The 26,041-nt window shown below is 27.1% G+C and overlaps 1 protein-coding gene across 1 annotated transcript in view; it reads right to left on the bottom strand.

Moving 5' to 3' along the window:
* Positions 1–26,041, bottom strand: part of LOC148302600 (RYamide receptor-like) — a 95,160-nt gene that overhangs the window by 55,004 nt on the left and 14,115 nt on the right. The window contains exon 2 of the mRNA XM_088271353.1: positions 5,642–5,840. Coding sequence (XP_088127479.1) covers positions 5,642–5,840 — 199 coding nt within the window. The remainder of the gene's footprint in view (positions 1–5,641; positions 5,841–26,041) is intronic.

Here is a 26,041-nt window from a genome sequence, read left to right as displayed (position 1 = left end):
TATTTTCCTTAGATTAATTCCAAAATATATATATATATATATATATATATATATATATATATATATATATTTACATGTATATATATATATGTTTATAAATATATACATATATATATATATATATATATATATATATATATATATATATATATATATATATATATATATATATATATATACATATATATATATATATATACATATATATATATATATATATATATATATATATATATATATATATATATATATATATATATATATATATACAATATATATATATATATATATATATATATATATATATATATATATATATATATATATATATATATATATATATATATATATATATATATGTATATATATATATATATATATGTATATGTATAATTTAATGTCTTTAAGTACACTTTATTTACTTTTTTATCATTGGTATAATTTACCAATGTTATTTTTTTTAAATAACATGACGTATGTTTTTTTTTCTTTTTAACTACACATTTTTAACAACTTCATTTTTTAAAGCTGGAAAAAATGTATTTATATAGGGGTGGAGAGGTAGATATACGTGGTTTTATACTTAATTAAATTAAGTTTTATTCGTGCGATAATTAAAACAATATATATGTTAAACTGTAATTTGAAAAACACATATGACGTACGACAGATTCCCTACCTTGTAAAATAATATTAATAATTACGTTGATATTGCGTTGCTATTTATATAAGTTAGGATAACTGAACTGATTGGAATGATCATTTAATACGTCAGTGTAACATAATATATAATGCATGATACTATCACAGTTCATACTACGCCAATCCTTTGATTAAATTGAAGCATATTAAGATTAGATTGAACATAACATATACATACTAATAAACATACTTATGTGTGAGAGTATGTATCTATAATCTACACGTAAGAGTTTTGATGGAGAACTTCCAAATGAATCAAAGTAATTAAGATCTGAATCGAATATCTTAATGGCAGTTATTAGCGGTGGATGCTCTCTTGTATAAATAAATTAAATATTAAGTAATTTGTTCGATAAACAACCATTATATGTTCGATAGAGCGAATGCACGACATGAGTATGTTTAACAATTTCAACGACCAACAACAATCCCTACAAAATATTACTCTAAATATGATTAAACAGTAAATCTCTAGATGTTATATATGTCCCAACATGTGGCAAACATCTGTGGTTTTAATAGGAAAAAAGTCTGAATAGCTCTATGACCTAGAAACTTGTAAAACATTCAACATCCTGAAAAAAACTAAGGGCATTATCTTCAGCTTATATTTCACGTCAATCAAAATTCCAACTAACATACGAAACTAATTCAACACCAATGCAAATATACATCTTTAAGATGTTATATATATATATATATATATATATAAATATATATATAAATATATATATAAATATATATATATATATATATATATATATATATATATATATATATATATATATATATATATATACAATATATATATAATATATATATATATATATATATATATATATATATATATATATATATATATATATATATATATATATGTATATATATATATATATATATATATATATATATATATATATATATATATATATATATATATATATATATATATATATATATATATATATATATATATATATATATATATATATATTTATATATATATATATATATATATATATATATATATATATATATATACAATATATATATAAATATATATATAAATATATATATATATATATATATATATATATATATATATATATATATATATATATATATATATATATATATATATATATATATATATATATATATATATATATATATATATATATATATATATATATATATATATATATATATATATATATATGTATATATATATATATATATATATATATATATATATATATATAAATATATATATTTATATATATATATATATATATATATATATATATATATATATATATATATATATATATATATATATATATATATACATATATGTGTGTGTGTTGATTGTTTATCTCTAGTAAGCGTGTCCTCTCAGTTTTGCGACACGCAAACCAATTAAGTGAGAACAATAACAAATTACACTAATTCATTCAGCATGGGGGAGCGTCTACCGCTCTTAAAGGCCGCCACTAAGAAATTAGACCTCTTTAATAGGGATTTTAATGGATACACAAAAGTAGCTACTACTATTCATAAGTAGGTTAATTAGATATATGTAAGACTTTGGATGATACATTAGTTTAATAACGAAATTATGTTCTATCTTTTGGTAATATCCTTATCTACCTCTGTTAATAAATACTTGCTTGAATAAAAGACTGATTCAATATGGAAGATTTTGAACTCCTGAAAACATGAATCAGAAATATTTTGTTTCGTTCTATTATCTCTCACTCCTTTCAACAACATCGTATTTCAAAAAACTTGATTTTTCAGGAGACGTTTTTAAAGTTAAAAAATATAATAAAATGTATTAAAAATACATTTCTAAAAAACCTGAATGTTTTTAATCCATCCAAAAAAAATAATTAAACAATACCTTTTCTTCAAAATGCATAAACAACACCTTCTGCCCTGTAGCGGGTAAATATTAAATTTAAAATATACCGCTTTTGCTGGGATAAAGTACGTTTTCTGGGCTTTCCAAAAACATGCACAAATGAAAATTGACGATTTTTGATATATGACGTTGTTGAAAAGAGTGAGCAATTTGTGTCTCTTGTGACCTGTGCGGTACTTAATATACTCGTACATAATTATTTTTTTAATAACTTTTATTATTACCGTATCCTATTTTCTTAAAACAAAACACATATTTTGAACGTAGGTTCTCTGATCAAATGTCATTTTACTTTATTAGAGACGATATTCTTAAATAAACCATTTATACAATATAATAAATAAAAGAAGTCCATTTTGTAAAAATATGTCTTTCGTTTTGTGTTCGAATTGCTTTCGAAACATGAAAGTCTGATTTCTTTGTAAGTCATTTTAGCCATTCGTCAGTCTATTGAATTTTGGAGAATACTATAAAAAGGTACATTAACTATAAATTCGCACTTTGATTTTAAATATTTCATTTTCCGAATGGATAAATGCCCGGTGGGTTCATTGAACTTCATTCTGAATTCCGATTGAGTAGATGGCCGTAAACCCTTCGAATGTTTAAGGTTTTCTATCCTTAAATAAATAAATCATTTTGCTCAATTTAATTACACTCCTTGTAATTTAACTCTGACCCTTCAATTATTTATACTATGTGACACCAAATTCGTATTTTTACAGAAAATATTGAACGTAGGTGTCAACAATATATTTATATTGTTATTATTGATTGATTTAACATAAAGAAGTTCAGCGGGGAGATTCATTTTCGTGGTTTTGAATTTATTCCATTACTATTTGAATTGAAACATACTAAATATTTAATTTAATTTAATTTATTTGTTTTACGACATTGACCTAAAAATTATTTTAATTCAATAATTCTGTAGAGCCATTAAAATTGTTCTCAATTCCAAAGTTTACGGCATTTCGTGAGGCATTTTTTCAATATTTTAGACCGTTTTACTTAATACACAAGAACACCTAATACACGTTAACAATTTTAATACATCAAAATGTATTATTCCTCACCCTTTAAGACCCAAATTAACATACTTATAATGTATATATATTTTGGTTTTGCATATAAATTGCCCCAATAATTTCCTATGAATTTTAATTCTATATAATACTTCTACTAGCTTTTTATTACATATTATTAGCGAATTGATATAGGTCAAAAACTACAAAACTACTGAGAAATTTTTTCTCACCTTAAAGGACTTGTACATAAAGCTCATTTAATTGGCAAATGCTTGTATAATTACGAGTATGCAACCCCGAGTACAAAAGCCATTAGTGATATTTTCATTTCCCATGTACTTACTTTTCCTTTGAAATAATTACTTTTTATTTTAGTAATTAATATTTTGTATAATAAAATTAAATTAATTTATGTACTGTGTATATTTTAATTATCTGACTGAAAAAACAGCCCTTGAATAAATTTTTAATGTTGGTTTAAGAATGGAGTAGGTACGAGTATTTACTTAAACTTTTGTTTGAGCGCTGCATGAAATAATAACAGCTTTACAAACTTGTTCATAAAATGATACAGTTTAAATTTTAAGTTATAGGAATTACATGCAATAAACGATTATTATTGAAACACTATCCTTATCATTCACTGTTCACTAACGTAATACCAATTTTAAAAAATGTTATATTTATATTGTTTTATAATCAGTAATTATAATGTGGTTTAACGTTGATTTTATAATTAAAGTGAACGATGAATGATAAGGACAGTGTTATTTATTACATGCAACAAAATTAACAAAAATTTTAAAATACAAAATAAATTGCCATTGTACGAATATATACATCAATTTAAAAAATAACATCTTGCATTAAAAAAGTAATTGATTATTTGCTTAAAATGAATAAATAATTATGTTATAAGCTAGTGAGATAGAAAAAAATCTATTTATTTTCCTTTTATACACATTTGATCCATGAAATTTTGTTTGATGATGTTACATGAATGATTACGTTACAAAGTGTATAAAATAAACAATAACACCAGCGAATACCAAGTCGTTATCTCTGTAAACCCCAGAATTTTTTAATTCAATCTTTAAAAAAAGTGTCTGTTGAAGTATCAATGATATTTGCTTAATGACAATACTTCGAAGATAAAAATTAGAATTTTTCACATTGATTTGTACACATAGTAAACATAAATGATTTTAAAAATAATTTACCATAGAGGAGTTTTTTTTTTTAAATTAAGGGGTTCAAACATTTCAATTTAATTAATTGAGCTTTAATTACAAAAACTCTTGTCGTCATTATTGCAAACAATAAGAATTTCATCATTCCGGCTATTAAGACAATATTGATATTAATTAATTTTTCTGTGTGTATTTCACGTTTATCAGATTAAATTTTAGGCGCTTGTGCTTCAGAAATGTAAATAAATTAATATCTCAATAAGAGAAAAATTCTACTGTATCAATTTTACAGTTTTGAAAAATATATTGCTTTTTCATATTTCAAAAAACTTCTGATTTTAATTTTTCAAAAATAAAACTAGTCTTTAAATTTTCAAAAAAATTCGTTCATAAGTCTCGCTAAACAATTTAAGCCTTATCGCTGCTACACTGTTGATATTAAATATATGTAAATAACTAATACCAATTAGTTACTATACTCGCCTCAATAGTGTGGTGGTTTCAGGGTTTGGCTACTGTGCTGGAGGTCCTGGTTTCGATTCCCAGAGGGGACAAAATAAACATCAGCGTTTTTTCACTCCAATATTTATTTAATATTACCCTGGACTGGTGCCTGATACGGAAGGCTGATCACCATTAATTCATGTGTTAACGATCAAGATGTAACTGCGTTTATATGGTGCAGTGCCTATGTACCACCGGTTATAATTAGGGGTTTGAAGAATTTATGTTTAACAAACAAATGAAATTTTTAAAAATTATGAAATAATAATAATATTTTTCTTTAAAAACCCTACCTTTCGTTTTGATTTCGCCATTCTTTTATCTCTGGAATTCTCAGCTTCTCCCGGTGGTCTCTCTCCCCACACAGCGATGGCTATCCTCGTATATGTGAATACCAATACTGCCAGCGGTACCACGAACTGGAGCGCCATGAGCGCCATGGAGTAGTAGTAGGACTGCTCCGGAAGAGGCCACTCCTCCCGGCAGATGCTCCTGTGGAACAAAATCAGAAAATATTAGTTAAACAGCTCGTAGTATACAGATATAAAGAACAGAATCAGAAAATATTAGTAGAATACCTAAAAGTATTATACAATATTTAGAGATACGTTGTTTAACAGTCGAAATAAGTCGCGATTTATTTAACTTCATAAAATAAAATTAAAACATTGTTTTTAACCACTTTTATTTTTGGTACTTTCTCCAACTGGTTTCGACAAGAACTTTGTCATCTTCAGGGATGAACATGTACTATTCCCAAAGATGACAAGGTTCTTGTTGAGAAAAATAATACCTTTGTTGTATAATCATATTTTGGAAAAGTTTTCTTCATTTTTTCTTGTTAACCACAAGAAAACATGTGAATTGCAAAGGGTTTTTATAAACCTAAAATAAATCGTTTAAATAATACTGCCTTTTAAGGTCCGTGAGTTCATAGCATAAAAAGAGAAAAACTTGATTTGGACGAATAATGTAGTACCAAAGTAGTGAATACAAGTCATGATGAGATAGACATGAGGAATTGGACGGGTCTTGAAGGGGAACAACTATTCCTTGCGGTCAGGATACCAATGACGCCAAATCAGCACAAAGAAGGACAATAACTCTACAAAATGTAATAAATTGACCAGTTTACTGAACTGCGAATCCGTAATGCGTCCTTTTGAGAGATTTATTTGCCGCCTCATGTATGTACATATAGTATATACATATGGTACATACGAACAATGCTTGCGATACTTCAGTTATAGCCTTCTCAGACACTGAATTAGTAAATTGGTCAAGAAATCGATGGTCAGCTCACAAAAAATGCCCAAAAATTTCTTTCCGAACTAAAATTGGGTGGCGAGTAATAAAAATCTTTCCGCAACATTTTTTTGTTTCCAAATCGTACGATTTCTATTTGTTTATATTATTGTGATAAATTTTATTTTACAATAGTTAAAAATGTTCAATAAATTACCTGTATTGTTATTTTTATACTGCTTCCCTACTATTACAAGGAATATTATTTTTTTAAATCAATAATATTTTAACGGCTTTTCTTTTTTTCAATTAACCTTTCTCTACATCAAATAATGTGCAGGCCACTACATCGCATCGACAGAATATTAAATTGTGTATCAATTACTGGATTACAAGGTATACACCCTGCGCAATGGGTATAATTCTAGGTTGATAAATATTAGAGTGAAACATCGCTAATAGATACATCATTTGTATCACTTAGGAATTGAACCCGGGGCTTTCAATATAGTAACAAAACACGCTAATCATTATACTACGGAGGCGGTTTTTTTTTCACTATAGAGCTACCATCGAACCAAAATATTTAACAGTCATATCTGGTTTGAAATAATTATATTATTTTAATATGCCTTTTGAAAATGAAAGATGTATCATTTTTACAATACTAGACATGGGAACTTCTGTCAATCCTCTGAAGATGGACGTTTTATCTTTAAGCCACCAATTATTCATAATGAATGATTAGATTCTTTTCACGGCAGCCGTAGAAATATTTTCTTAGCTACACCATTACTTTTTTTAAATTATTTTATCCTTTGTTATCCCCGAGAGCTTTTCCAGCCCTTTACTAAACGGAGACTTAATGAGAGATTTTGTTTGCTTCCAGAAATATGAAATTGTAATAAATATACCTGAAACAATGGCGGTCATTTTAGGTGAACAGTGAGTCTCCTTCAGAGAAAATAAATTTACCGTAATTTATAAAGTCATTGTAAGAGAATAACTACGGATGTTATAGAAGATAACATCACGAAATATACGAAATTATACAGGTAGCCTCTTTTCAAAATATTGTAATATGTAAAAAATAAAATCTCTGCCAGATTAAGCTCTTTACAAAAAAATTAAATAACCTCTCCGAGACTTTTTTAGCACAGCGTCGGTAATAATGTGAAATAAACTATTTAATTAATAAGCTATTTTAAATTCATGCGAAATATGAGTAATTTTATGATAAATATTTAATATCAATTTAATTTACACTAGGTACATACCACTTTTTCTTAAAATCTATTATGACACGTTTTTCGATTCGTTCCCCATCATTTTCAAACCTCGTGTTTGGGTTTGAATACAGGTAATTGAAAATGATGCGGAAAATATCAAAACACGTGTCACAATACATCTTAGATTTCTATTACAGAAATATATAAATTTTTATTTAAATTTGATAAATTCCACTATTTAGAAGTATTTGTCCAATTAATTTCAAATTAAAATGGATGGATATTATCACAAAGTGAATTAAAATTACAAATAATCGTTAGCAAAAAAATTTGATAAATTTATATTTAATAATATTAACGATTATCATTATAATATTAAAGTAAATGATTTTCGTAATTTCAAAAATTTTTTGCGATTTGGTAGTTTTGGTAAATATTTTTTTTTTTAAGTAACTAAGAGACACGAGTTAATTTATTCTTCAATAAGAAATTTGTCAGTAAATCTGTGCCTTCATTTGTTCAAAACTCAATTCCAGATTCCACAAACCAACTTAATTAAATAAGTTTCCTTTATGTTCAACAAACAGGTATTTGATAGTAAAAAAGGGTTAAATAACCTTGATTGCTTTATAGCCTTTAAATTACAACACTTCAACGACGGGAAAGCTACAGAATTTAACTCCACTAACTAGTTTACTTTCTTTAACAAAAAGGAAGCTTTCCCGGGTGAAGCATTTCCGGTCATTAAATGAATAATGGGATAAAAGTGAGAAATGTAAAAGCCACTAAAGGAATTGCTCTTTCTATGACATTTGTCTCCTATAAACTTTGACCAAATAAGAACGCTCGGGATTTTTAGGATATTTTGTAAGTATTATTAGCATTCTGTTGGCTTAAAAATAACTTGGTATTAAATAATTATTTTTAATAATTATTCAGAATAACTTACATTCAACAACAATTTTTTTGTGCTTAAAAAGCAATTTACTTGAAACTAAAAAAAAATAAAGACAGTAGTATATGTAAAAAAAGCTTAAAAGCCAAAATTTCATCCTTGGTTGTGCTACAATATAAATTAATAAATGGTAAAAATATTACATTAGTAAAAAATAATAATCTTTCGTATTATATTTTTTTTAATTGAAAAACATATTTGAGTGTTAGTTAATGCTTTAGAACCCTCTGCTAAAAGGACTTCTAAAATATTTATCAAAATCAATAAACAATTTTATTTAAAGACCCTTTTAAAAGCAACTTTTTTTAAGATATTAAAGACGGGTTTAAAACGTTGTAAGTTTCAGATGTATCTTATTAACACTTTTTTGTCGATAATTCTTAGTTCGACTTAAAGACTCTTATATTTTTAAAATAAGGAATGAGCTGCAAAACCTCTTTTTAAGAGGCTTATCGGCAGGTAGGATTTTTAAAGATTTTGAAAGTAGTCGTGATAAATACGTCGCAAATACTCGATCAATATAAAACAAATATATTTCAATAATTCATTTCGAATTGAACTCGCAATGCTAGTTTCTCACTCAAACGCCTACCCAACGACCCAACGGCGCCTGTAATATGTATTTAGGCAAATATCACATTTATGCTGTGAGGTATACATATTTTCAGGCTATCATGAAATATTTATTTGACAATACAGAACTGAAAGCTCTACTCGTCGATGTTTACATAAAACTCGAAAAAGTTTCCACAACACGAAGTGATTTTAGTCCTTAGAGTATCGAATGCAAATATCCTCGAGCCTATCTATCCTTGAAAACGAAAACAGAGATGAAATCGAAACTTTTCCAGATATCATTCATATTAAGGGAGGAGACCACCTTCACTACAACATTTAGAAAAATTAAGATGATGGCGTGACAATCAGCTATACTTCTCAATCTATTGAATCACTAGCCAAATTTATTTCACAAATTTCTAAACAAGTTCCAAACTATTCGCCATATTTACAAATCTATGTGTTAACTTATCGAAAATTGTACTAGCACGTGTAAGGGATCCAAGATCATTGCGTATATACAACTTTAAAAAATGAATGGAATAGTCCCGTGGTTAGTGACGCGGACTTTTGAGTCGGAGTCTCTGAGTTCGTACCTACACAACTCACTCTACCATAATTTGATACCCATTTTCAATAATGAGCCGCTTAGACTCACAGAAATGAAAGAAAGTGTATCTAAATACTAGTTCACAAATCTGGGTTTTGCATTTGAGAGTTATTTTTACGTATTTTGACATCTCAACATTGATGAAAAAATATGCAAGCCTAGATATTTACAGGGCGTATGACCTGTCATAGGCTGGTTAAGTGATCACTTTAATTAATTTAATTAATTACATACGTTTAACGCTCACCATTCTACCCATGATTGACAACCACACTACTCATAAGCTGCATGCAAAATGAAAATCATGTTTCAGGCATTTTTTAGTTTGTAAGAATAATTAGGAAAGGATATACTTACTCATAAAACATTTCGGCGTGATGACTTCCTTATTTTACAAAATCATAACGCAAAAAGTGTTACAAGTATACATAATTATTTTTTCTATAAGCAAGGGCATATTTTAAGTTTTATTTCATTATGTTTAAAAAACGGCATCTCGAAGGCTACTACTGTTCTCGTCAATGCGCTAAGGTAGGTGAATTTTGACATTTCTGTCAAGTTTTTCCAGCATATCTGTGCCTATGTCAACATAAGCAGCAACAAATATTGTACTTCAGCTAACCAAAAGCATTTATTTTGACGATTGGTGTTTTTTAATGAAGCCATGAAGAAAATCGTCACAGGGAGCTAAACCTGGGGATCGCACTGATCACTGAAGGTTGTCCCTAAGAGAGAGGTGCGTCGTACGGGAAGGTGTTCTCGCAAAAAATAATAAAAGTTCGTGTCTTGTGAGCCGTTGTGTCATCCTGTTGGAACCACACATCCCCTATCACTTTCTTTGAGTTTTGATACAATAAACTCGAAGAAATGGATATAACGATGGCGTTTTCGACTGTCGACGTTTTCAGGCATTCTGATGGTTCTGGAAGATCCAATTTGTTTTTGCTTTACACTACCGGTATCCTTGAACGTGTCCACCTACATATATGATACCTGATTTAAAAATTAATTCTATTAATTAATTAATTGAATTGTTTTTTTAATGTACGCTGAGTTGTGATGACGGAACAGCCGAAGGAAAAGTAGGCCTCCACGGCAAACGCGCGCTCCTCGTTCGTCCATGGCATGATTGCCACTAAACTAACCTGTAAAAAAATTAAGATCTTGTGCTTTAGAACGCATTACAGGAACGCGTTCTAGGAGTAGCTGTCGTTTTGTGTCGAGAATGTCAAAAAAGGTAGTGACCGCGCCCCACCCTGTATATTTTTGTTCCTTTGTAATATTGGAATGGGTGGAATATAAAAGTGGAAATTGTAATGTTTTATGATTATATTTTAATAAATTAAAGATAATGTTGCGGAATTGGGCGATATGCCAAAAAATAAAGATGTTTAGCGCATTGCGAAATGTTTTTTTATTTAATTTTTGTGAAAAGATCCTCTTAAAAATGTTGAAATATAGGGGTGATACTTCGGCAAGTCGGCGCCGCATCGTCTATGAATTTGGCGTTTAGAGAGGAAGTAGTGTTTTAGATCGTATTGCGGTATATTTCCGTACTAAAGACAAGGGGTGTATCTGTATTCTAATCCAAACGATAAAACGAGCATATGTAAAACAAAAACAATCGATGCCATCATATAAAATTATAACAAGTTGGAAAAGACTAAGAAAAAAATGAGAAATATATATGTATATATATATATATATATATTTATATATATATATATATATATATATATATATATATATATATATATATATATATATATATATATATATATATATATATATATAAATATATATATATATATGTATATATATATATATATATATATATATATATATATATATATATATATATATATATATATATATATATATATATATATATATATATATATATATATATATATATATATATATATATATATATATATATATATATATATATATATATATATATATATATATATATATATATATATATATATATATATATATATATATTATATATATATATATATATATATATATATATATATATATATATATATATATATATATATATATATATATATATATATATATTATATATATATATATATATATATATATATATATATATATATATATATATATATATATATATATATATATATATATATAATATAAATATATATATATCTATATATATATATATATATATATATATATATATATATATATATACATATATATATATATATACATATTTACGAGAATAAGTGTGTATGTGTATGTGTTTGTGTGCATTTGAATTTTGTACACAGATTTTACACAAATTATTAGTTTTAGCTTCGACAAATTTATTTTAAAGGTGAAGTTGTGTATTTATATCAATATCTCACATGTAAATTTATTTATTAAAGAACTTGATTCAGAACACAATATTTTCAAGAAATTTCTGATATTAAATTTATTATTAAATCTTAATTTTTTTTAAATACTAGAATAATTACATTACTCAGATTGTTTATAAAAATGAATTTTTTTATTGCTACCAACAATTAGAAAATAAAATTATCGTGGATAAATAGTATTCCTTCGAGTAAAGAATTTTGTTATCTTAAAGATTTGCCCAAGTGGTTTATGTCAAAATTATACTTCACTTTTAATTTACCAAAAAAAAAACAGATGAATATTTCTCTCCTGGCAAAATAATAATCAATCATCGAACCTTTTTCTCATGACAACACGAACCATGCCTCTCTACCCTTTAAATCAACCTTCGTCACTGGCCAAACTACCACTTGCTAGAAAAACGATTACACGCTGTTTGATCGAATCAATTAACTGAAAACAACTTTTTATGATTTATTTTCAACTCCTTGAAGTAATTCATGTGTCCGCTTTGACCTCAACATGGAAAAAATCTGAAAGTGAAGACTGAAAGCTATTTTAACCAAATTTAAGCTAATTTTATATTAAACTTCTCTTTGACATGTCTCAGCCAATAATTATTGATCCTAATAGAAATAAAATGAGAACCTAAGTTATTGAGAATTAAATTTTCTACGACTTTGATTATTAACAGTTTAAGAAATGAGTTGAAATGTGACATAACTCAACCGAGTTTATATTTCAAGAACACTCAATGTCATATTTTAAATTTGTAAATTTTAAAAATTATTAAGTACCTATATGAGTACTTTTATCCCTGATTACCGACCTCGTTGGGATATTCCACGTTGAGTCAAACAGCTTTGGGTTTATAATTAATTTTTATATTTGACCATTACGCCTCCGTAGTGTAATGGTCAGCACGCTCGGCTACCGTTCTGGAGGTCCCGGGTTCGATTCCCAAGGGGGGTAAAATAAATATAAGTGATTTTTTCACTGTCATATTTATTCAATATTACCCTGGACTGGTACCTGAAGCGGAGGGTTGATCACCTTTCCTTCATGTGTAAACCATCAAGATGACACTGCGTTTATATGACGCAGTGCCCTATGCACCATTGGGGTGCGGATAAGGGTTTTATTATTATATTATTATTTTAATTGATTAAATGCTAGCAGCACCTGACCACGCGTTGCTGTTGCTTAGTTTGTCTTAATGGAAACGAAATAAATAGATTTTTTGTTTTAATTTTTACTAACATAAATTATTAACAAAACACAATTTTAAACATATAAAAAAAAATTGCCGAGTTCCACCAAGCCACCTTGTGTGTATTGTCGGTGGAGTTCTTTTTCAATACATTTTTTCAGTTTTCAACCATTTTAACCTAATATAAGAGAGAAAAATTAAGAATACAAACATTTCATGATTATATTATAATTGTGCAAGAGATGATGACTGTAAATGCTTAGGCATATATTTCTACATCTAGATAAGATAAAAATTATGTTTATTTCATAGGAATGGATTAAAAAATGTTTGTTTTATATTACCATATGTACAGAGATTTTAATAGATAAAGATTGAATATAAGTAATTTTTGAAAAAAATTGAAATCAAGAGGATATAAGGAGAGAAAATTTTGAACAATCATTAACATTTTCCTCAAAGTATTTTGAACACATTATTTGTTTTCCATTGAAAACTATTTTTACCTTATATTTGATATTTCACCATTTTAACTGTTTAAAAAAACAGTAGAATCTAACTCCGTTTACTTTAAATTTTATTTTGTCCAATAAAAAAGGGTAATTCATTGTTTTTCATGTAATCGTACTATTTTTACTGTGAAATTAATAAAAAAAATCGTAAAACGTTATTTTTATTTTGTTTTCGTCGATAAAAATGTTTTTTGTTGTATCTAGCAAACTTGATTATCTACAAAAAAATATGTTTAAATTATTACTTTAGTTATTTAATATTTAGTATATATTTCATTTTAATGACTAAAATATAATTTACGTTCTTTACGTCTTCGGTTTGTATATTAATCACAACATCCAAAAGTAAGTAATTATCAAACACTCTGAAATACCGGTCATGTTGTTTGAAGGGTTGAATTAATTGATTGCTTGATAATAATAAAGATTAATAACGAAACTTCTCCGATTAAAATCGATCATAACAATATTATATCAAAGCAAATTTTATCATATTTTAGAGGCTGAAAACGAGTATATTATATTATTTACCAATTATAACAAGATGGGTATTATTAAATATAGCTAAAAAAAATTAAATCAGTTTGTGTAAAAAATTAAAACTTTGCTTTTGCTTTTAAAATCCCATTTGAAAGTAATATATTAAAATATAAAGTTTCTTCTCTGATTACAAATTTATCAATAATAACGTAGAAATTCTAAAAAAATCATCCGAAAAGTCATAAAATGCAACATTTTGAAACAATATCAATTCATAATTAACAATATGAATATAACTTATGCCTCCCCCGTACTGTGTATGTTCTCATTAATGAAAAATAGAAAGAAATAAAATAAAAAAAATAAAAAAATAAAAAAATAATTTCTACCCCCTCTTCAACCTTCAACCTACCAATGACACAACACTAAAATTAAGACTTAGCTTCACATTCAGTGTTTGAAAATGATGCGAAATGCATAGGAACACGTGACGCAAAACATTTTAAGAAAAAGTGGTATTTATCTACCAAGTTAAACTAAAATAAAAAATTGAGTTCATTCGACACAATCTTTTTTAAATGTGTTAATAGGGCGTTCGTAGGCCATGCGACTCTAACGAACTAAATGTGCCTGATGCGAAAAATTTGACCAGGCAATCGGACACTATACCCAAAAGAAAGTAAACCTTTAACTTATCTTTTATTATTGTTTCGTCCAAGAATAAACAATGTATCATTTAATGTCACAGATAAACGACCCTTCAGGTAGTATTATACGAAAATGGTGCTTTATAAATTATTCAACATAACAAAGTAAGTACCATTTGATAAATCCGATGCAATTTATATAGATGTAGGTACTTCTAGGTTCCTACCCAAACAAATTTTAGAATTTTGTTTTGCTTTGTATGATACTCGACTGAAATATCTTATGCCATGATGTCATCAATTTGCTATTTCATGACGACATGACACGAAAGCGAACCAAAACACTTTGCATCGTGGCCCACGTTGTGTCGCGAAAATTTATTATTGTTTTTATACCTATCCGAAAATACCAAATATTATAAAAATGACAATAAATTTGTCACCATACCTTATTTTGTTCGGAGGTTTGATTTGTGATCAGACTACGAAAAACGATAAAGCAATGCTCTATGCAGAAAAATTGTCGTGAGTCACGACCCTCAGAAATTTTTCTGAGAAAAATTTCTGATTTTGTTTTTTGCAAAGAAAAAGATATGAGAAGATGGATATCCACTAATCTACAAACACGTACTACTTATAGTGATGGTGAGTTTTTTGTAGAAACTTTTTTAAATACTTTTACATAGACAAACAATCTTTTATCTTTTTTATGATCGATATCTTTGTTTTTGTCTTTGTTATTTCAAACAATGAATTCGTTGCTTAGAAATGCGATCTCTCAGAAGAATGTGCGACAAAACGATGTACTATAGATGTACGAATAGTGAAATAAGGAAGGAATGCAAAGCTGAGATAAGCATTATCGATAAAATTAAGAAAGGTGTGTTGAGATGGTTTGGACATGTAGAACGAATGAGTGAGGAAAGAACGGTAAAACAAATTTATGAGGCGAATGTTAGCGGGAAAAGAAGTAGAGGAAGACCGAAAAAAACATGGCACGATCAGGTATGCCAAATACTTGAAAGTGGTCAGGTTAGGAGTCGTAGCAATCGGCGGGTATGTATGAGGAGATGCATGAACGTGGAAGAGGTGAAGAATGTTTGCAAGGACAGAGTGGTGTGGCGCTCTATTCTCTCTGCCTACCCCTGCGGGGAAGTGGCGTGATGGTTAGTTAGTTAGTTTATGTACGTTTTTACGCTAGAGAACTGACAAAATCCACGTTTGTCTTGAATTAATTTAAAATACAAATTTCATGGTAGGTACTGTATTATTAGAAATAAAAGTACTTATTCGTTTATAATTCGTTTATATTTCCAATAAGTTTTTTTTTTAATTTCAGAATTCTTATGTTAAGTTTTACTTTTGTACATTCCACTGTTTCTTAAAATCTACATTATTTTCAAATACCGTTTACGAAATTCATCGCAACACGTTTCATAATAGATTTTATGAAAAAGTGGTATTTTCCAACTAAAGTTTAAATTAAAATGGATAAATATTATCGCAAAATGACTTCTGAATCAATTAATGAAACTTTTGAATTCATTGGAAATTTATATTAATAAAATAATAAATTGTAGTTTCGTAACCTATAAAAGTCTCTTGGGTGTAGAAGTAATTTTCTAAAGAATTCAATATTCATCTGATATTCGTCAAAATTCAATGAAAAAATATTCAATGTTCATTGAAAGGGGATTTTTACCTCCAAAATTTAAATCACGGTATTTTCATAAACATCATTAAATCAATTTTCACGTAAATGAAGTCAACCAAATCAATTTGACAAATTTAGAACCTTATCACCGTGGGAAAGATTTGTTAAAGGTGTGAGAATACTAAAATTTTTTCAAAATAAATTTCAATAAAAATTCGAAGAAAATTGAGCTTCAACTGAAAAAAAATTCTGAATTATATTTATGGAATTTCAAATATATTGACTTTTTTCTTTCTTATTACATAATTTATAGAAAACAAATTATCTGTTTTCTACATTTTATCGTGTATACATATAGCGCAAAATGAAAAATAGTTAGCTCCTTCCTACATTTTGAAGTTTATACCCAAAGCACAGAATGAAAAATAAATATCTCTTTTCTACATTTTTCAGTGTTTTTAGTTCAGAATAAAAAATAATCACTAATTCCCTACATAATGAAGTATCCTCTTATATAGCACACAATGAAAAATACATATCGGTTTTCTACATTTTATAGGATATACATATAGCGCAGAATGATGTGTAAGTAGTCATCTATTTTCTTTATTTAAATGTGTATGTAGCACAAAATAAAAAAAAAGTCATCATTTTCATACATTTCAAGGTAAACATAAAGCATAGAATGAAAAAAAAATTCTAAATTTTGGATTGTATAGAGCACAGAAAGTAATACTAAAGTAGAAAGTAAAATCTGGTTTTATATTTTGTTATAAATATAAATATATATATATATATATATATATATATATATATATATATATATATATATATATATATATATATATATATATATATATATATATATATATATATATATATATATATATATATATATATATATATATATATATATATATATATATATATATATATATATATATATATATTTATACATATGTTTATATGTTTATATATATATATATATATATATATATATATATATATATATATATATATATATATATATATATATATATATATATATATATATATATAAATAAATTTATATATATATATATATATATATATATATATATATATATATATATATATATATATATATATATATATATATATATATATATATAATATATATATATATATATATATATATATATATATATATATATATATATATATATATAAATAAATTTATATATTTATATATATATATATATATATATATATATATATATATATATATATATATATATATATATATATTTAAAATTCAGTTATTATGGGCGCATCGCCCCAATTGGCTGGATTTCCAATCAAAACATTATGACGTCATTCCCAGGAGCCGCCACTGGACAATACGCCTTGATTGTTGTTGATTTTTAATGACGTGTCATAACCACGATAGGCAGTGGCGGCCTGTGAAATGCAAAGGGGCGGACTAAATTAATTTTCCATTTTGTGGACAATGTGCGTTGTTGAAAAATTTATTTGTGGAATATTTTGGTGTATAATGCGACCTGAATGAATCTCGTAGCTACCAGCAAACTTTTTAGCAAATATTTTAAGATACATCAATTAAACATACAAGCGGCATTTTATTTTCAAAAAATGATTTTCCATCATTTTTTGTTATTGTGAAGGATGCAAATTAATTTTCAACATAAAATCCTAATTCAAATATAGTTTTTGATAGATTTATATTATCCACTGACACTTCGTGATGGAATTGCATTTTTAATTTATTATTAGATCAAAACCAATATTTTTAGCTTTTCCACTTTTTTGTTTGACCAGCGACCGGGTTTCGTCGTTACCGACATCATCAGACTGGTGAGAGGCTATACAAATTGTTATGTTATATATAAAAGAAGGCAGGAGTTGATAACCATGATTTGATATAATTTTATGAGAGATTAATTTAATTTGAGTGAATTTAAGTATTGTATGATATTAAAAATATTTTTTATAAAGGTTTTTTTTTGTATTGAAAGCACGATTTAAAAAAAAAATCTATTATAAAGTTATAATAGATTTTTTTTTTTTTTAAATCTATTATAACTTTATATAAAATCGTGCTTTCAATACAAAAAAAAACCTTTATAAAAAATATTTTTAATATCATACAATACTTAAATTCACTCAAATTAAATTAATCTCTCATAAAATTATATCAAATCATGGTTATCAACTCCTGCCTTCTTTTATATATAACATAACAATTTGTATAGCCTCTCACCAGTCTGATGATGTCGGTAACGACGAAACCCGGTCGCTGGTCAAATAAAAAAGTGGAAAAGCTAAAAATATTGGTTTTAATCTAATAATAAATTATAGTTTTTGAGATAAACTTCTACTTTTTTTAAACAAAAATACTCGATCAAATATATCGAAACTGAGACGTAAATGTTTTTTTTATCCTGATATGCAATAACATATTCTATGTCCGTGAGTTAACATCCATAATTACTTTGATATTCAAATTTCCACTGCTTCATATTTAAGTTCTGCTTGTCTAGTGAAATCAATATGTACATTTATTAAAAGATTGCAAAGTAGAAAGTTTTTTTCTTTTAAATGTTTGTGGTGTCAAGAAAAATAATCAACCTAATTTTATTAAAAATCCGCTTAACTAATTAATTAACAATTTGGTCCTTGGGTACCTACGGTTCTTATCCCTTCTAGTGATGGCAATGTTTCTAGCATGGACGTAATTCTCTTTTCTAGTTAGTCATTCGATTAATTATTCTAAAACCATAATCGAATCCGGTCCATTCCCGGTGGAGTGATGCCCGTATGAGACATGTGGATTCAATTAGGTTCAGTTCCAAAGTAAGTTAACCGAAAAGCAGTATAGTGGACAACGGGGATGAATAGTTTTAAATTGTGCTACCTTAAATTCACGACACTTTACGAAAGTTTAATTTGTTTTGTTTTACAAAATATTTTGGTACATTAATTTAAACTGCATCATGTGATACAGTTCATAGAACTTTTTACTCGTATAGTTTCCATAGAAGACTAAGCCAAGTTTAGAAACATAGCTTTGATTTGGTCTTTGAAAAATAATATTTGAAACACAAATATTGACTTGAAATTATCAAAAAGATTTTGACATCTCAACACAAATGAAGAATTATTTTTTGACATATCATCAAAGATGAAGAAGACTGTATTATTATAATCAGTTATAAAGTGTGATTATTTTCCAAAATTTTGTATAACTGTTATTAATAGTTTATTATTCTTCTATAAAATATCAAACAATGCATATTACATTATAAATTATTGTTTTTTGACATGTCATTAAAGATGAAGAAGAATATGGAAGTCTGGGCATTTACGGGGCTGACGACCGTCATAGGCTGGTTTGAGTGATCACTTTACACACGTGTAATTTTCACCAATTCTACCCATTATTGACAACCACACTACTCAAATTCTTGGAAGCTCTATATATATATGAACCAATTTAGAAACCTTGTTCTTGAATCACTAGAACTTCACTGAAGACATCTTTTGGTGAGATGTAAAGAAGCTTTTTACTAAGCAGAAACTCATATTAGTATGTGATGTCCGAATCCTGGATTATAATCACACACATGAGAAACGCCAGAAAATACCATTTTCATTTTTGTTATTTAAGCTTATAATTTGACCAGGTAATTTTTTTACAAATGTTGTAAACAAATGAAGAAGAATACGGTAGTCTGGGTAGTTACAGGACTTACGACTTGACATCTGGCTGGTTAAGTGACCACTTAACACACGTGTAATATTCACCATCCTACCGATGATTGACAAATGCACTAGTCCAATTTTTTTAATTCATACATATTTGTTCAATCTCATTGCATTCCATGATTGAATTCACAACCGCCATGTATGATTGGATTTAGAAAGATTTTATGTAGCCACTTTTATTCATTCATTCATATTATTTAAGTGTTCGGACACACTCAAAACATTGTGAAGAAAATTTGACATGTAAATAAAAAATACTTAAGAGTTCATAATAAGAAAGAAAGTATTTTTAAAAATCAAATTTGCTTTAAATCGTGATTTTTTGTAAATTATTGACATATTTTCAAATAATTAAATTTTAATCTTAGTTTTTAAAAAAATTCATAATTCTTGATGAATAATAAAAAAAATATACGTTTTTGAATATGAGTAAAGCCACGTATATTTATTATTTTCTGCTGAGTACCATAATATTTCACAAAATTTCAAAACCATGGGAATATAACTCTTATGACAGTGCCCGAAGCGTGCCTTTTTAAAATAATATGTATTGAAAAATAAATGAAACTCATCATCTCATTTTACAAATGGCATTGCTCTTTTTTAGTTTTGATAAAATATTCTTATTTATATAAGTAAGGATATTTTAAGTACTTAATAAAATATCCTTATTTAAATACATATTTACATGTGATGGGAATTCCAATACTGGTCGTATTTTTCAAAGAGCAGCAAAAATTGCAGTCAACCCATCCTACCTCATCAAGAAACCAATTTATATTTATTCCGGAAATGAACTAGTCAGCGGAAGTACCCACTCAGAACTTCCATATCCGATGTCTTTAGGAAGGTATTACACCCCGAAAAACCCCTCCCCTTCAACATATAAATCAGAAGCAACGCATTGAGAGAGTAAACTTAAAAGTAAGATTGAAACGAATGGCTCTATTCATTGTTAAAGACAATGGAAGAAGGAGAATAAATAGTCTACGCTGTGCGCTTATATTTTAATACTTAAATTGACTTTCAAAGATTCAATTAAATGATGTTTTAACAGTCAAAATAATCAACATGAGTTTTAATTACTGTGCAGAGCTTAAGGAAAAGTTTTATTACTAACTAAAATTTATGAATACATAAGAATATTTTAATTTATTACATTTAATTAACATAAATTTAGGTACAAATAATTATTAAAGACACAATACTTTAGTAACGAAATACCTCTCTTTTTATGTAAGAACTTAGTGCTCGTATTCAAGGAGGGAGTAGGCTTTACTTTTTTTTAGATTTTACTTTTATTAATGGCTAAAACAATAAAAAGACTTAAAATAAAATACAACGTGACAATATCAGTTACAAAGACTTAAAGCACGATTTTCTCTCGGTAGGATGTAGCGTGACTGTGGATAGCGTCTTAGTGTAACGGATGGAAAAGTTCAAATATCTGGGCACGGACCTGTATGGTCAAATAGATCTATGACGTGAAATGATGGGACAAGTAAACAAAGCTGCAGTCATCTCATGGATACCTAAAAAATATAAGGAAAACCCCTAACATGAAGAGCGAAAGCAAAATTAAAATATATAAAATTTGAATGTGACCCATCATGACATATCGCTCACTCCTTTCAAGAACGTCATAAATCAAAAATCGACAATTTTCAGTTGTGCATGTTTTCGAAATGCCCAGAAAACGTTCTATATTCCAGCAAAAGAGGCATATTTTTAACTTCATACTTACCCGCTACAGGGCAGAAAGTGTTGTTTTCGCATTTTAAAGAAAAGGTATTGTATATTTATTTTTTTAAATAAACTAAATATTTTTCAAATGGAAAAACAACCTTCAGGTTTTATCTAAAAAGATCTGTTGCACAGTAAAAAGTTCAGAAAGTGGCTTGATATTTAATTTTAATACATTGTTTTATATTTTTGAACTTTAAAAACGTTCTCCTGAGACATCAAGTTTTTTGATTTATGACGTTCTTGAAAGGAGTGAGCGATATGGTAACGAATGTAGACCGGACACTACAGCAACAAAAACGCACTAAGAGGTCAGAAATAAAGACTCAAAGGAGCATATCTGGCAAAAATACACAAGATAGAAAGAACATCAGGATAAGAGAATTATGCAAGATCGAAGATGTCGTAAGGTGGGGAAGGCAACGAAGAAGACATTAGTATGCGCATATGAGGAGAAAAGTATCATCTAGACACCCCCGCATTGCACTGCAGTGCCAACCTACTAGGTAGACTACTTCCGGACAGATCACCAAAGAGATGGACAGCAAGGAATCGACATCTCGGGAGGCTAATCATTCTTAAAAACATGCCACAAGGCCTACACCAAGAAGGAAAAAATAAAATAAATCTACATCAAAGTAAAATAAAAATATAAGATTATAAATTATATTTTTAATAAAAATATTAGATTATAAATTTTATTTTTATGTTATATAACCTGCATTATAAATAATTTTGTAAAAAAAAAAAAACTATCCCACGAAATGAATTTTCTCCCTGTCATGTGAGATAAATTCGCTAGAGAAAAGGAGCAAGGTACCTGAAAATAATATACACCTTATAATATATTCGAAATATTCTCAAAGGCAAATATTTTCAATCTCCTTTTGAAAGATACCGACATAAATCTACCATGATTGATGAAAAGTAAGCATATCAGTTATCTAATATATTTCTATTATTTTGTTTGTTTCTGCGATATTATTTATTGAAAATTTTATTCAATATGAAATTGTAAATAAATCAATATTCAGAATTGCAAAATAAACAATGTGATTTGGTAAATAAACATATTACTAGATTTCAGGAATAAAAAGACATCTAAATAAAAAAGGTTTTTTTCTAAAGCGCTGTACCTTATGAAATGTTTTTGTTTATTCAGGTATTTGAATTTATATCATCATATAAAATACGGGTATTTTGAAAAAAAAATTACAATGTCGGTTGTGTTTTTAAAAATAATTCCTGTGTACAGACTGTAAAGAAGGGATGCCTAGTATTAAAATGGTGCATTTGTTTAATTTGTTATCCACTTAAGTAATCCTATTAAACCATGAGTTATTTTGCTTTTCAAAATGTGTATAAGGATATTTTATACAATAATACGGACAAAATAATAATATTCCCTCCCTAAACTCAAGTAGAACGTTTCATTTGAGAGATAACTTTTATAATTTGACTAAGAATTTGAGAAATGTGGTTGTAAATAATGGGTAGAATTGGTGAATGTTACACGTGTCTAAAGTAATCACTTAAACCAGCCTATGACGGTCGTCAGCCTCGTAAATGCCCAGACTTCCATATTCTTCTTTATCCTTGATGAGATGTCAAAAAAAATATAAATAAAAATTTGTTTACGGGTTTAAAATCTAAAATCTGCTTAAGTACTGCGCAATTAAAAGAAATTCTTAAAAAATAAGATAAAGTAAAATATTTGGTCATTACGTAATAATTACTTAATGACCAATATTATAAAAATCTAAAAATATTTTGTTTTTCAGCTTTGATTAATTTTGTAAGCCTTAAAAAATAAGGGAAATTCTGAGATAAACATATGGTGACGTAGGCATAACGAAATGGAAAATTCGTGATCTACAATTTTATTTTTAAAAATATCATTTCATTAAATATCATCAAAAATTACGGCAATCGGTGAAAAACTTTCAGATTTTCAAGAAGCGCACATTAACATTTTTATTTACTTAGATTAAAATGTAATGTTTAAATTTAGAAATTCGTTTCCGTCATTAAATTACTCCTTTGTAATTCTGTTTCCACTTGAATAATAATTATTAATTTCCACCAATGAATAATTTCTTGACAATTTTCAAAACTTAAATATTTTATCAAAGTTTCAAAGTTAAGTTTACTCCGGCTGGAGAAAAATATCCCTGCCTCGGACTAATAAAATGTCACATTTAAATATAGAAAGTTGAGTTTGAATTATATTTTTGTCACAAAAGTCTTTAATTTATCCACCCCGAACGTTTATTATTCCATTTGGGGGGTAATTCGTTTAAAACATTCGTTATGATTTGTTGACTCTTAACTTCGGTAATAAATCATAGTCAGGAAAGTTGGGTACGTGTACTGAAAACAAAAATGCAAAATACGGTTTTTATACGGAATGATGAAATTTGCGGCATGGGGTGATGTGTGTATATTTTTTTATGAAAATAACGGTTTTCCCCAGACACGAAGAAGGAGGTGTCCATCAACGGTATTGGATACATTCGTACATTAATACATTAAACCACCCTTTTAATCTCACCTTTTCATTTTTTATGAAAATAATTAATTAATTTTATTTAACGTTATATGATATTTCAACATAATATTTACAACATTTCGAGTGTGTCCAAATACAAAATCTGGATTATCTCCAATTACAGGAGTTATTTTCATATAATTTTTCTTCTTTACATCTCACCAATAGATGTCTCTTTTAAAATAAAATATTTTAAAATAATATAAACCTTCTTCTGTTTCTAAATGTTTTATTATAATGTCAATCTCAAAACAAGATTTGCTTTTGAATATCACCCAAACAACAAGGAAAAAATTATTGGAAAAAACAAATAAATTAATGGTTCTCTTACAACATTTTGAGTGCGTCCAAATACTTGTTCACAAAATCTGGATTACCTCCAGTTACAGGAGTTATTTTCATATTATTTTTGACATCTCATCAAAAATGAAGAAGAATATGGAAATAGCTAATAAATAATAAATATCTTTGATGAGATGTCAACAAATAATATGAAAATAGCTCCTGTAATTGGAAATTATCCAGATTTTGTGAAGAAGTATTTGGACACACTCGAAATGTTGTAAATAAATTGTCTGGTCAAATTATAAGCTTACATAATAAAAATGAAAATGGTATATTCTGGCGTTTCTCGTGTGTGTGATTATAATCCAGGATTCGGACCTCACATACCAATGTAAGAGTTTCTGTTTGGTAAAAGGCTTCTTTACATCTCACCAATAGATGTCTCTAGTGAAGTTCTAGTGATTCAAGAACAAGGTTTCTAAATTGGCTCATATATATAGAACTTCCAAGAATTTGAGTAGTGTGGTTGTCAATAATGGGTAGAATTGGTGAATATTACACGTGTGTAAAGTAATCACTTAAACCAGCCCATGACGGTCGTCAGCCCCGTAAATGCCCAGACTTCCATATTCTTCTACATCTTGATGAGATGTCAAAAAATAACATAATATTTAACGAAAAATGATATTAATAATTGTCTAAAATTGAAATTGAGTGAAATCGATGATTCCGGGCGTTTTTTAGTTTTTGAAATAATCTGGAATAAGAACGGGTTTAGAAATTTTACATGTAAATAAAACCTATCTTTGTTTAGATAATCTAGAAAATTAGAAAAAAGTTAAGCCATCAATAAATTCTTACCCATAATAAATA

The sequence above is a fragment of the Brachycentrus maculatus genome, unplaced genomic scaffold (assembly GCF_059751285.1).
Source record: "Brachycentrus maculatus isolate JH-2025_06_01 unplaced genomic scaffold, ASM5975128v1 h1tg000437l, whole genome shotgun sequence".
NCBI lineage: Eukaryota > Metazoa > Arthropoda > Insecta > Trichoptera > Brachycentridae > Brachycentrus > Brachycentrus maculatus.
Note: the sequence above shows the minus strand (reverse complement) of the source record. Positions and strands in the feature narration are given on the sequence as shown.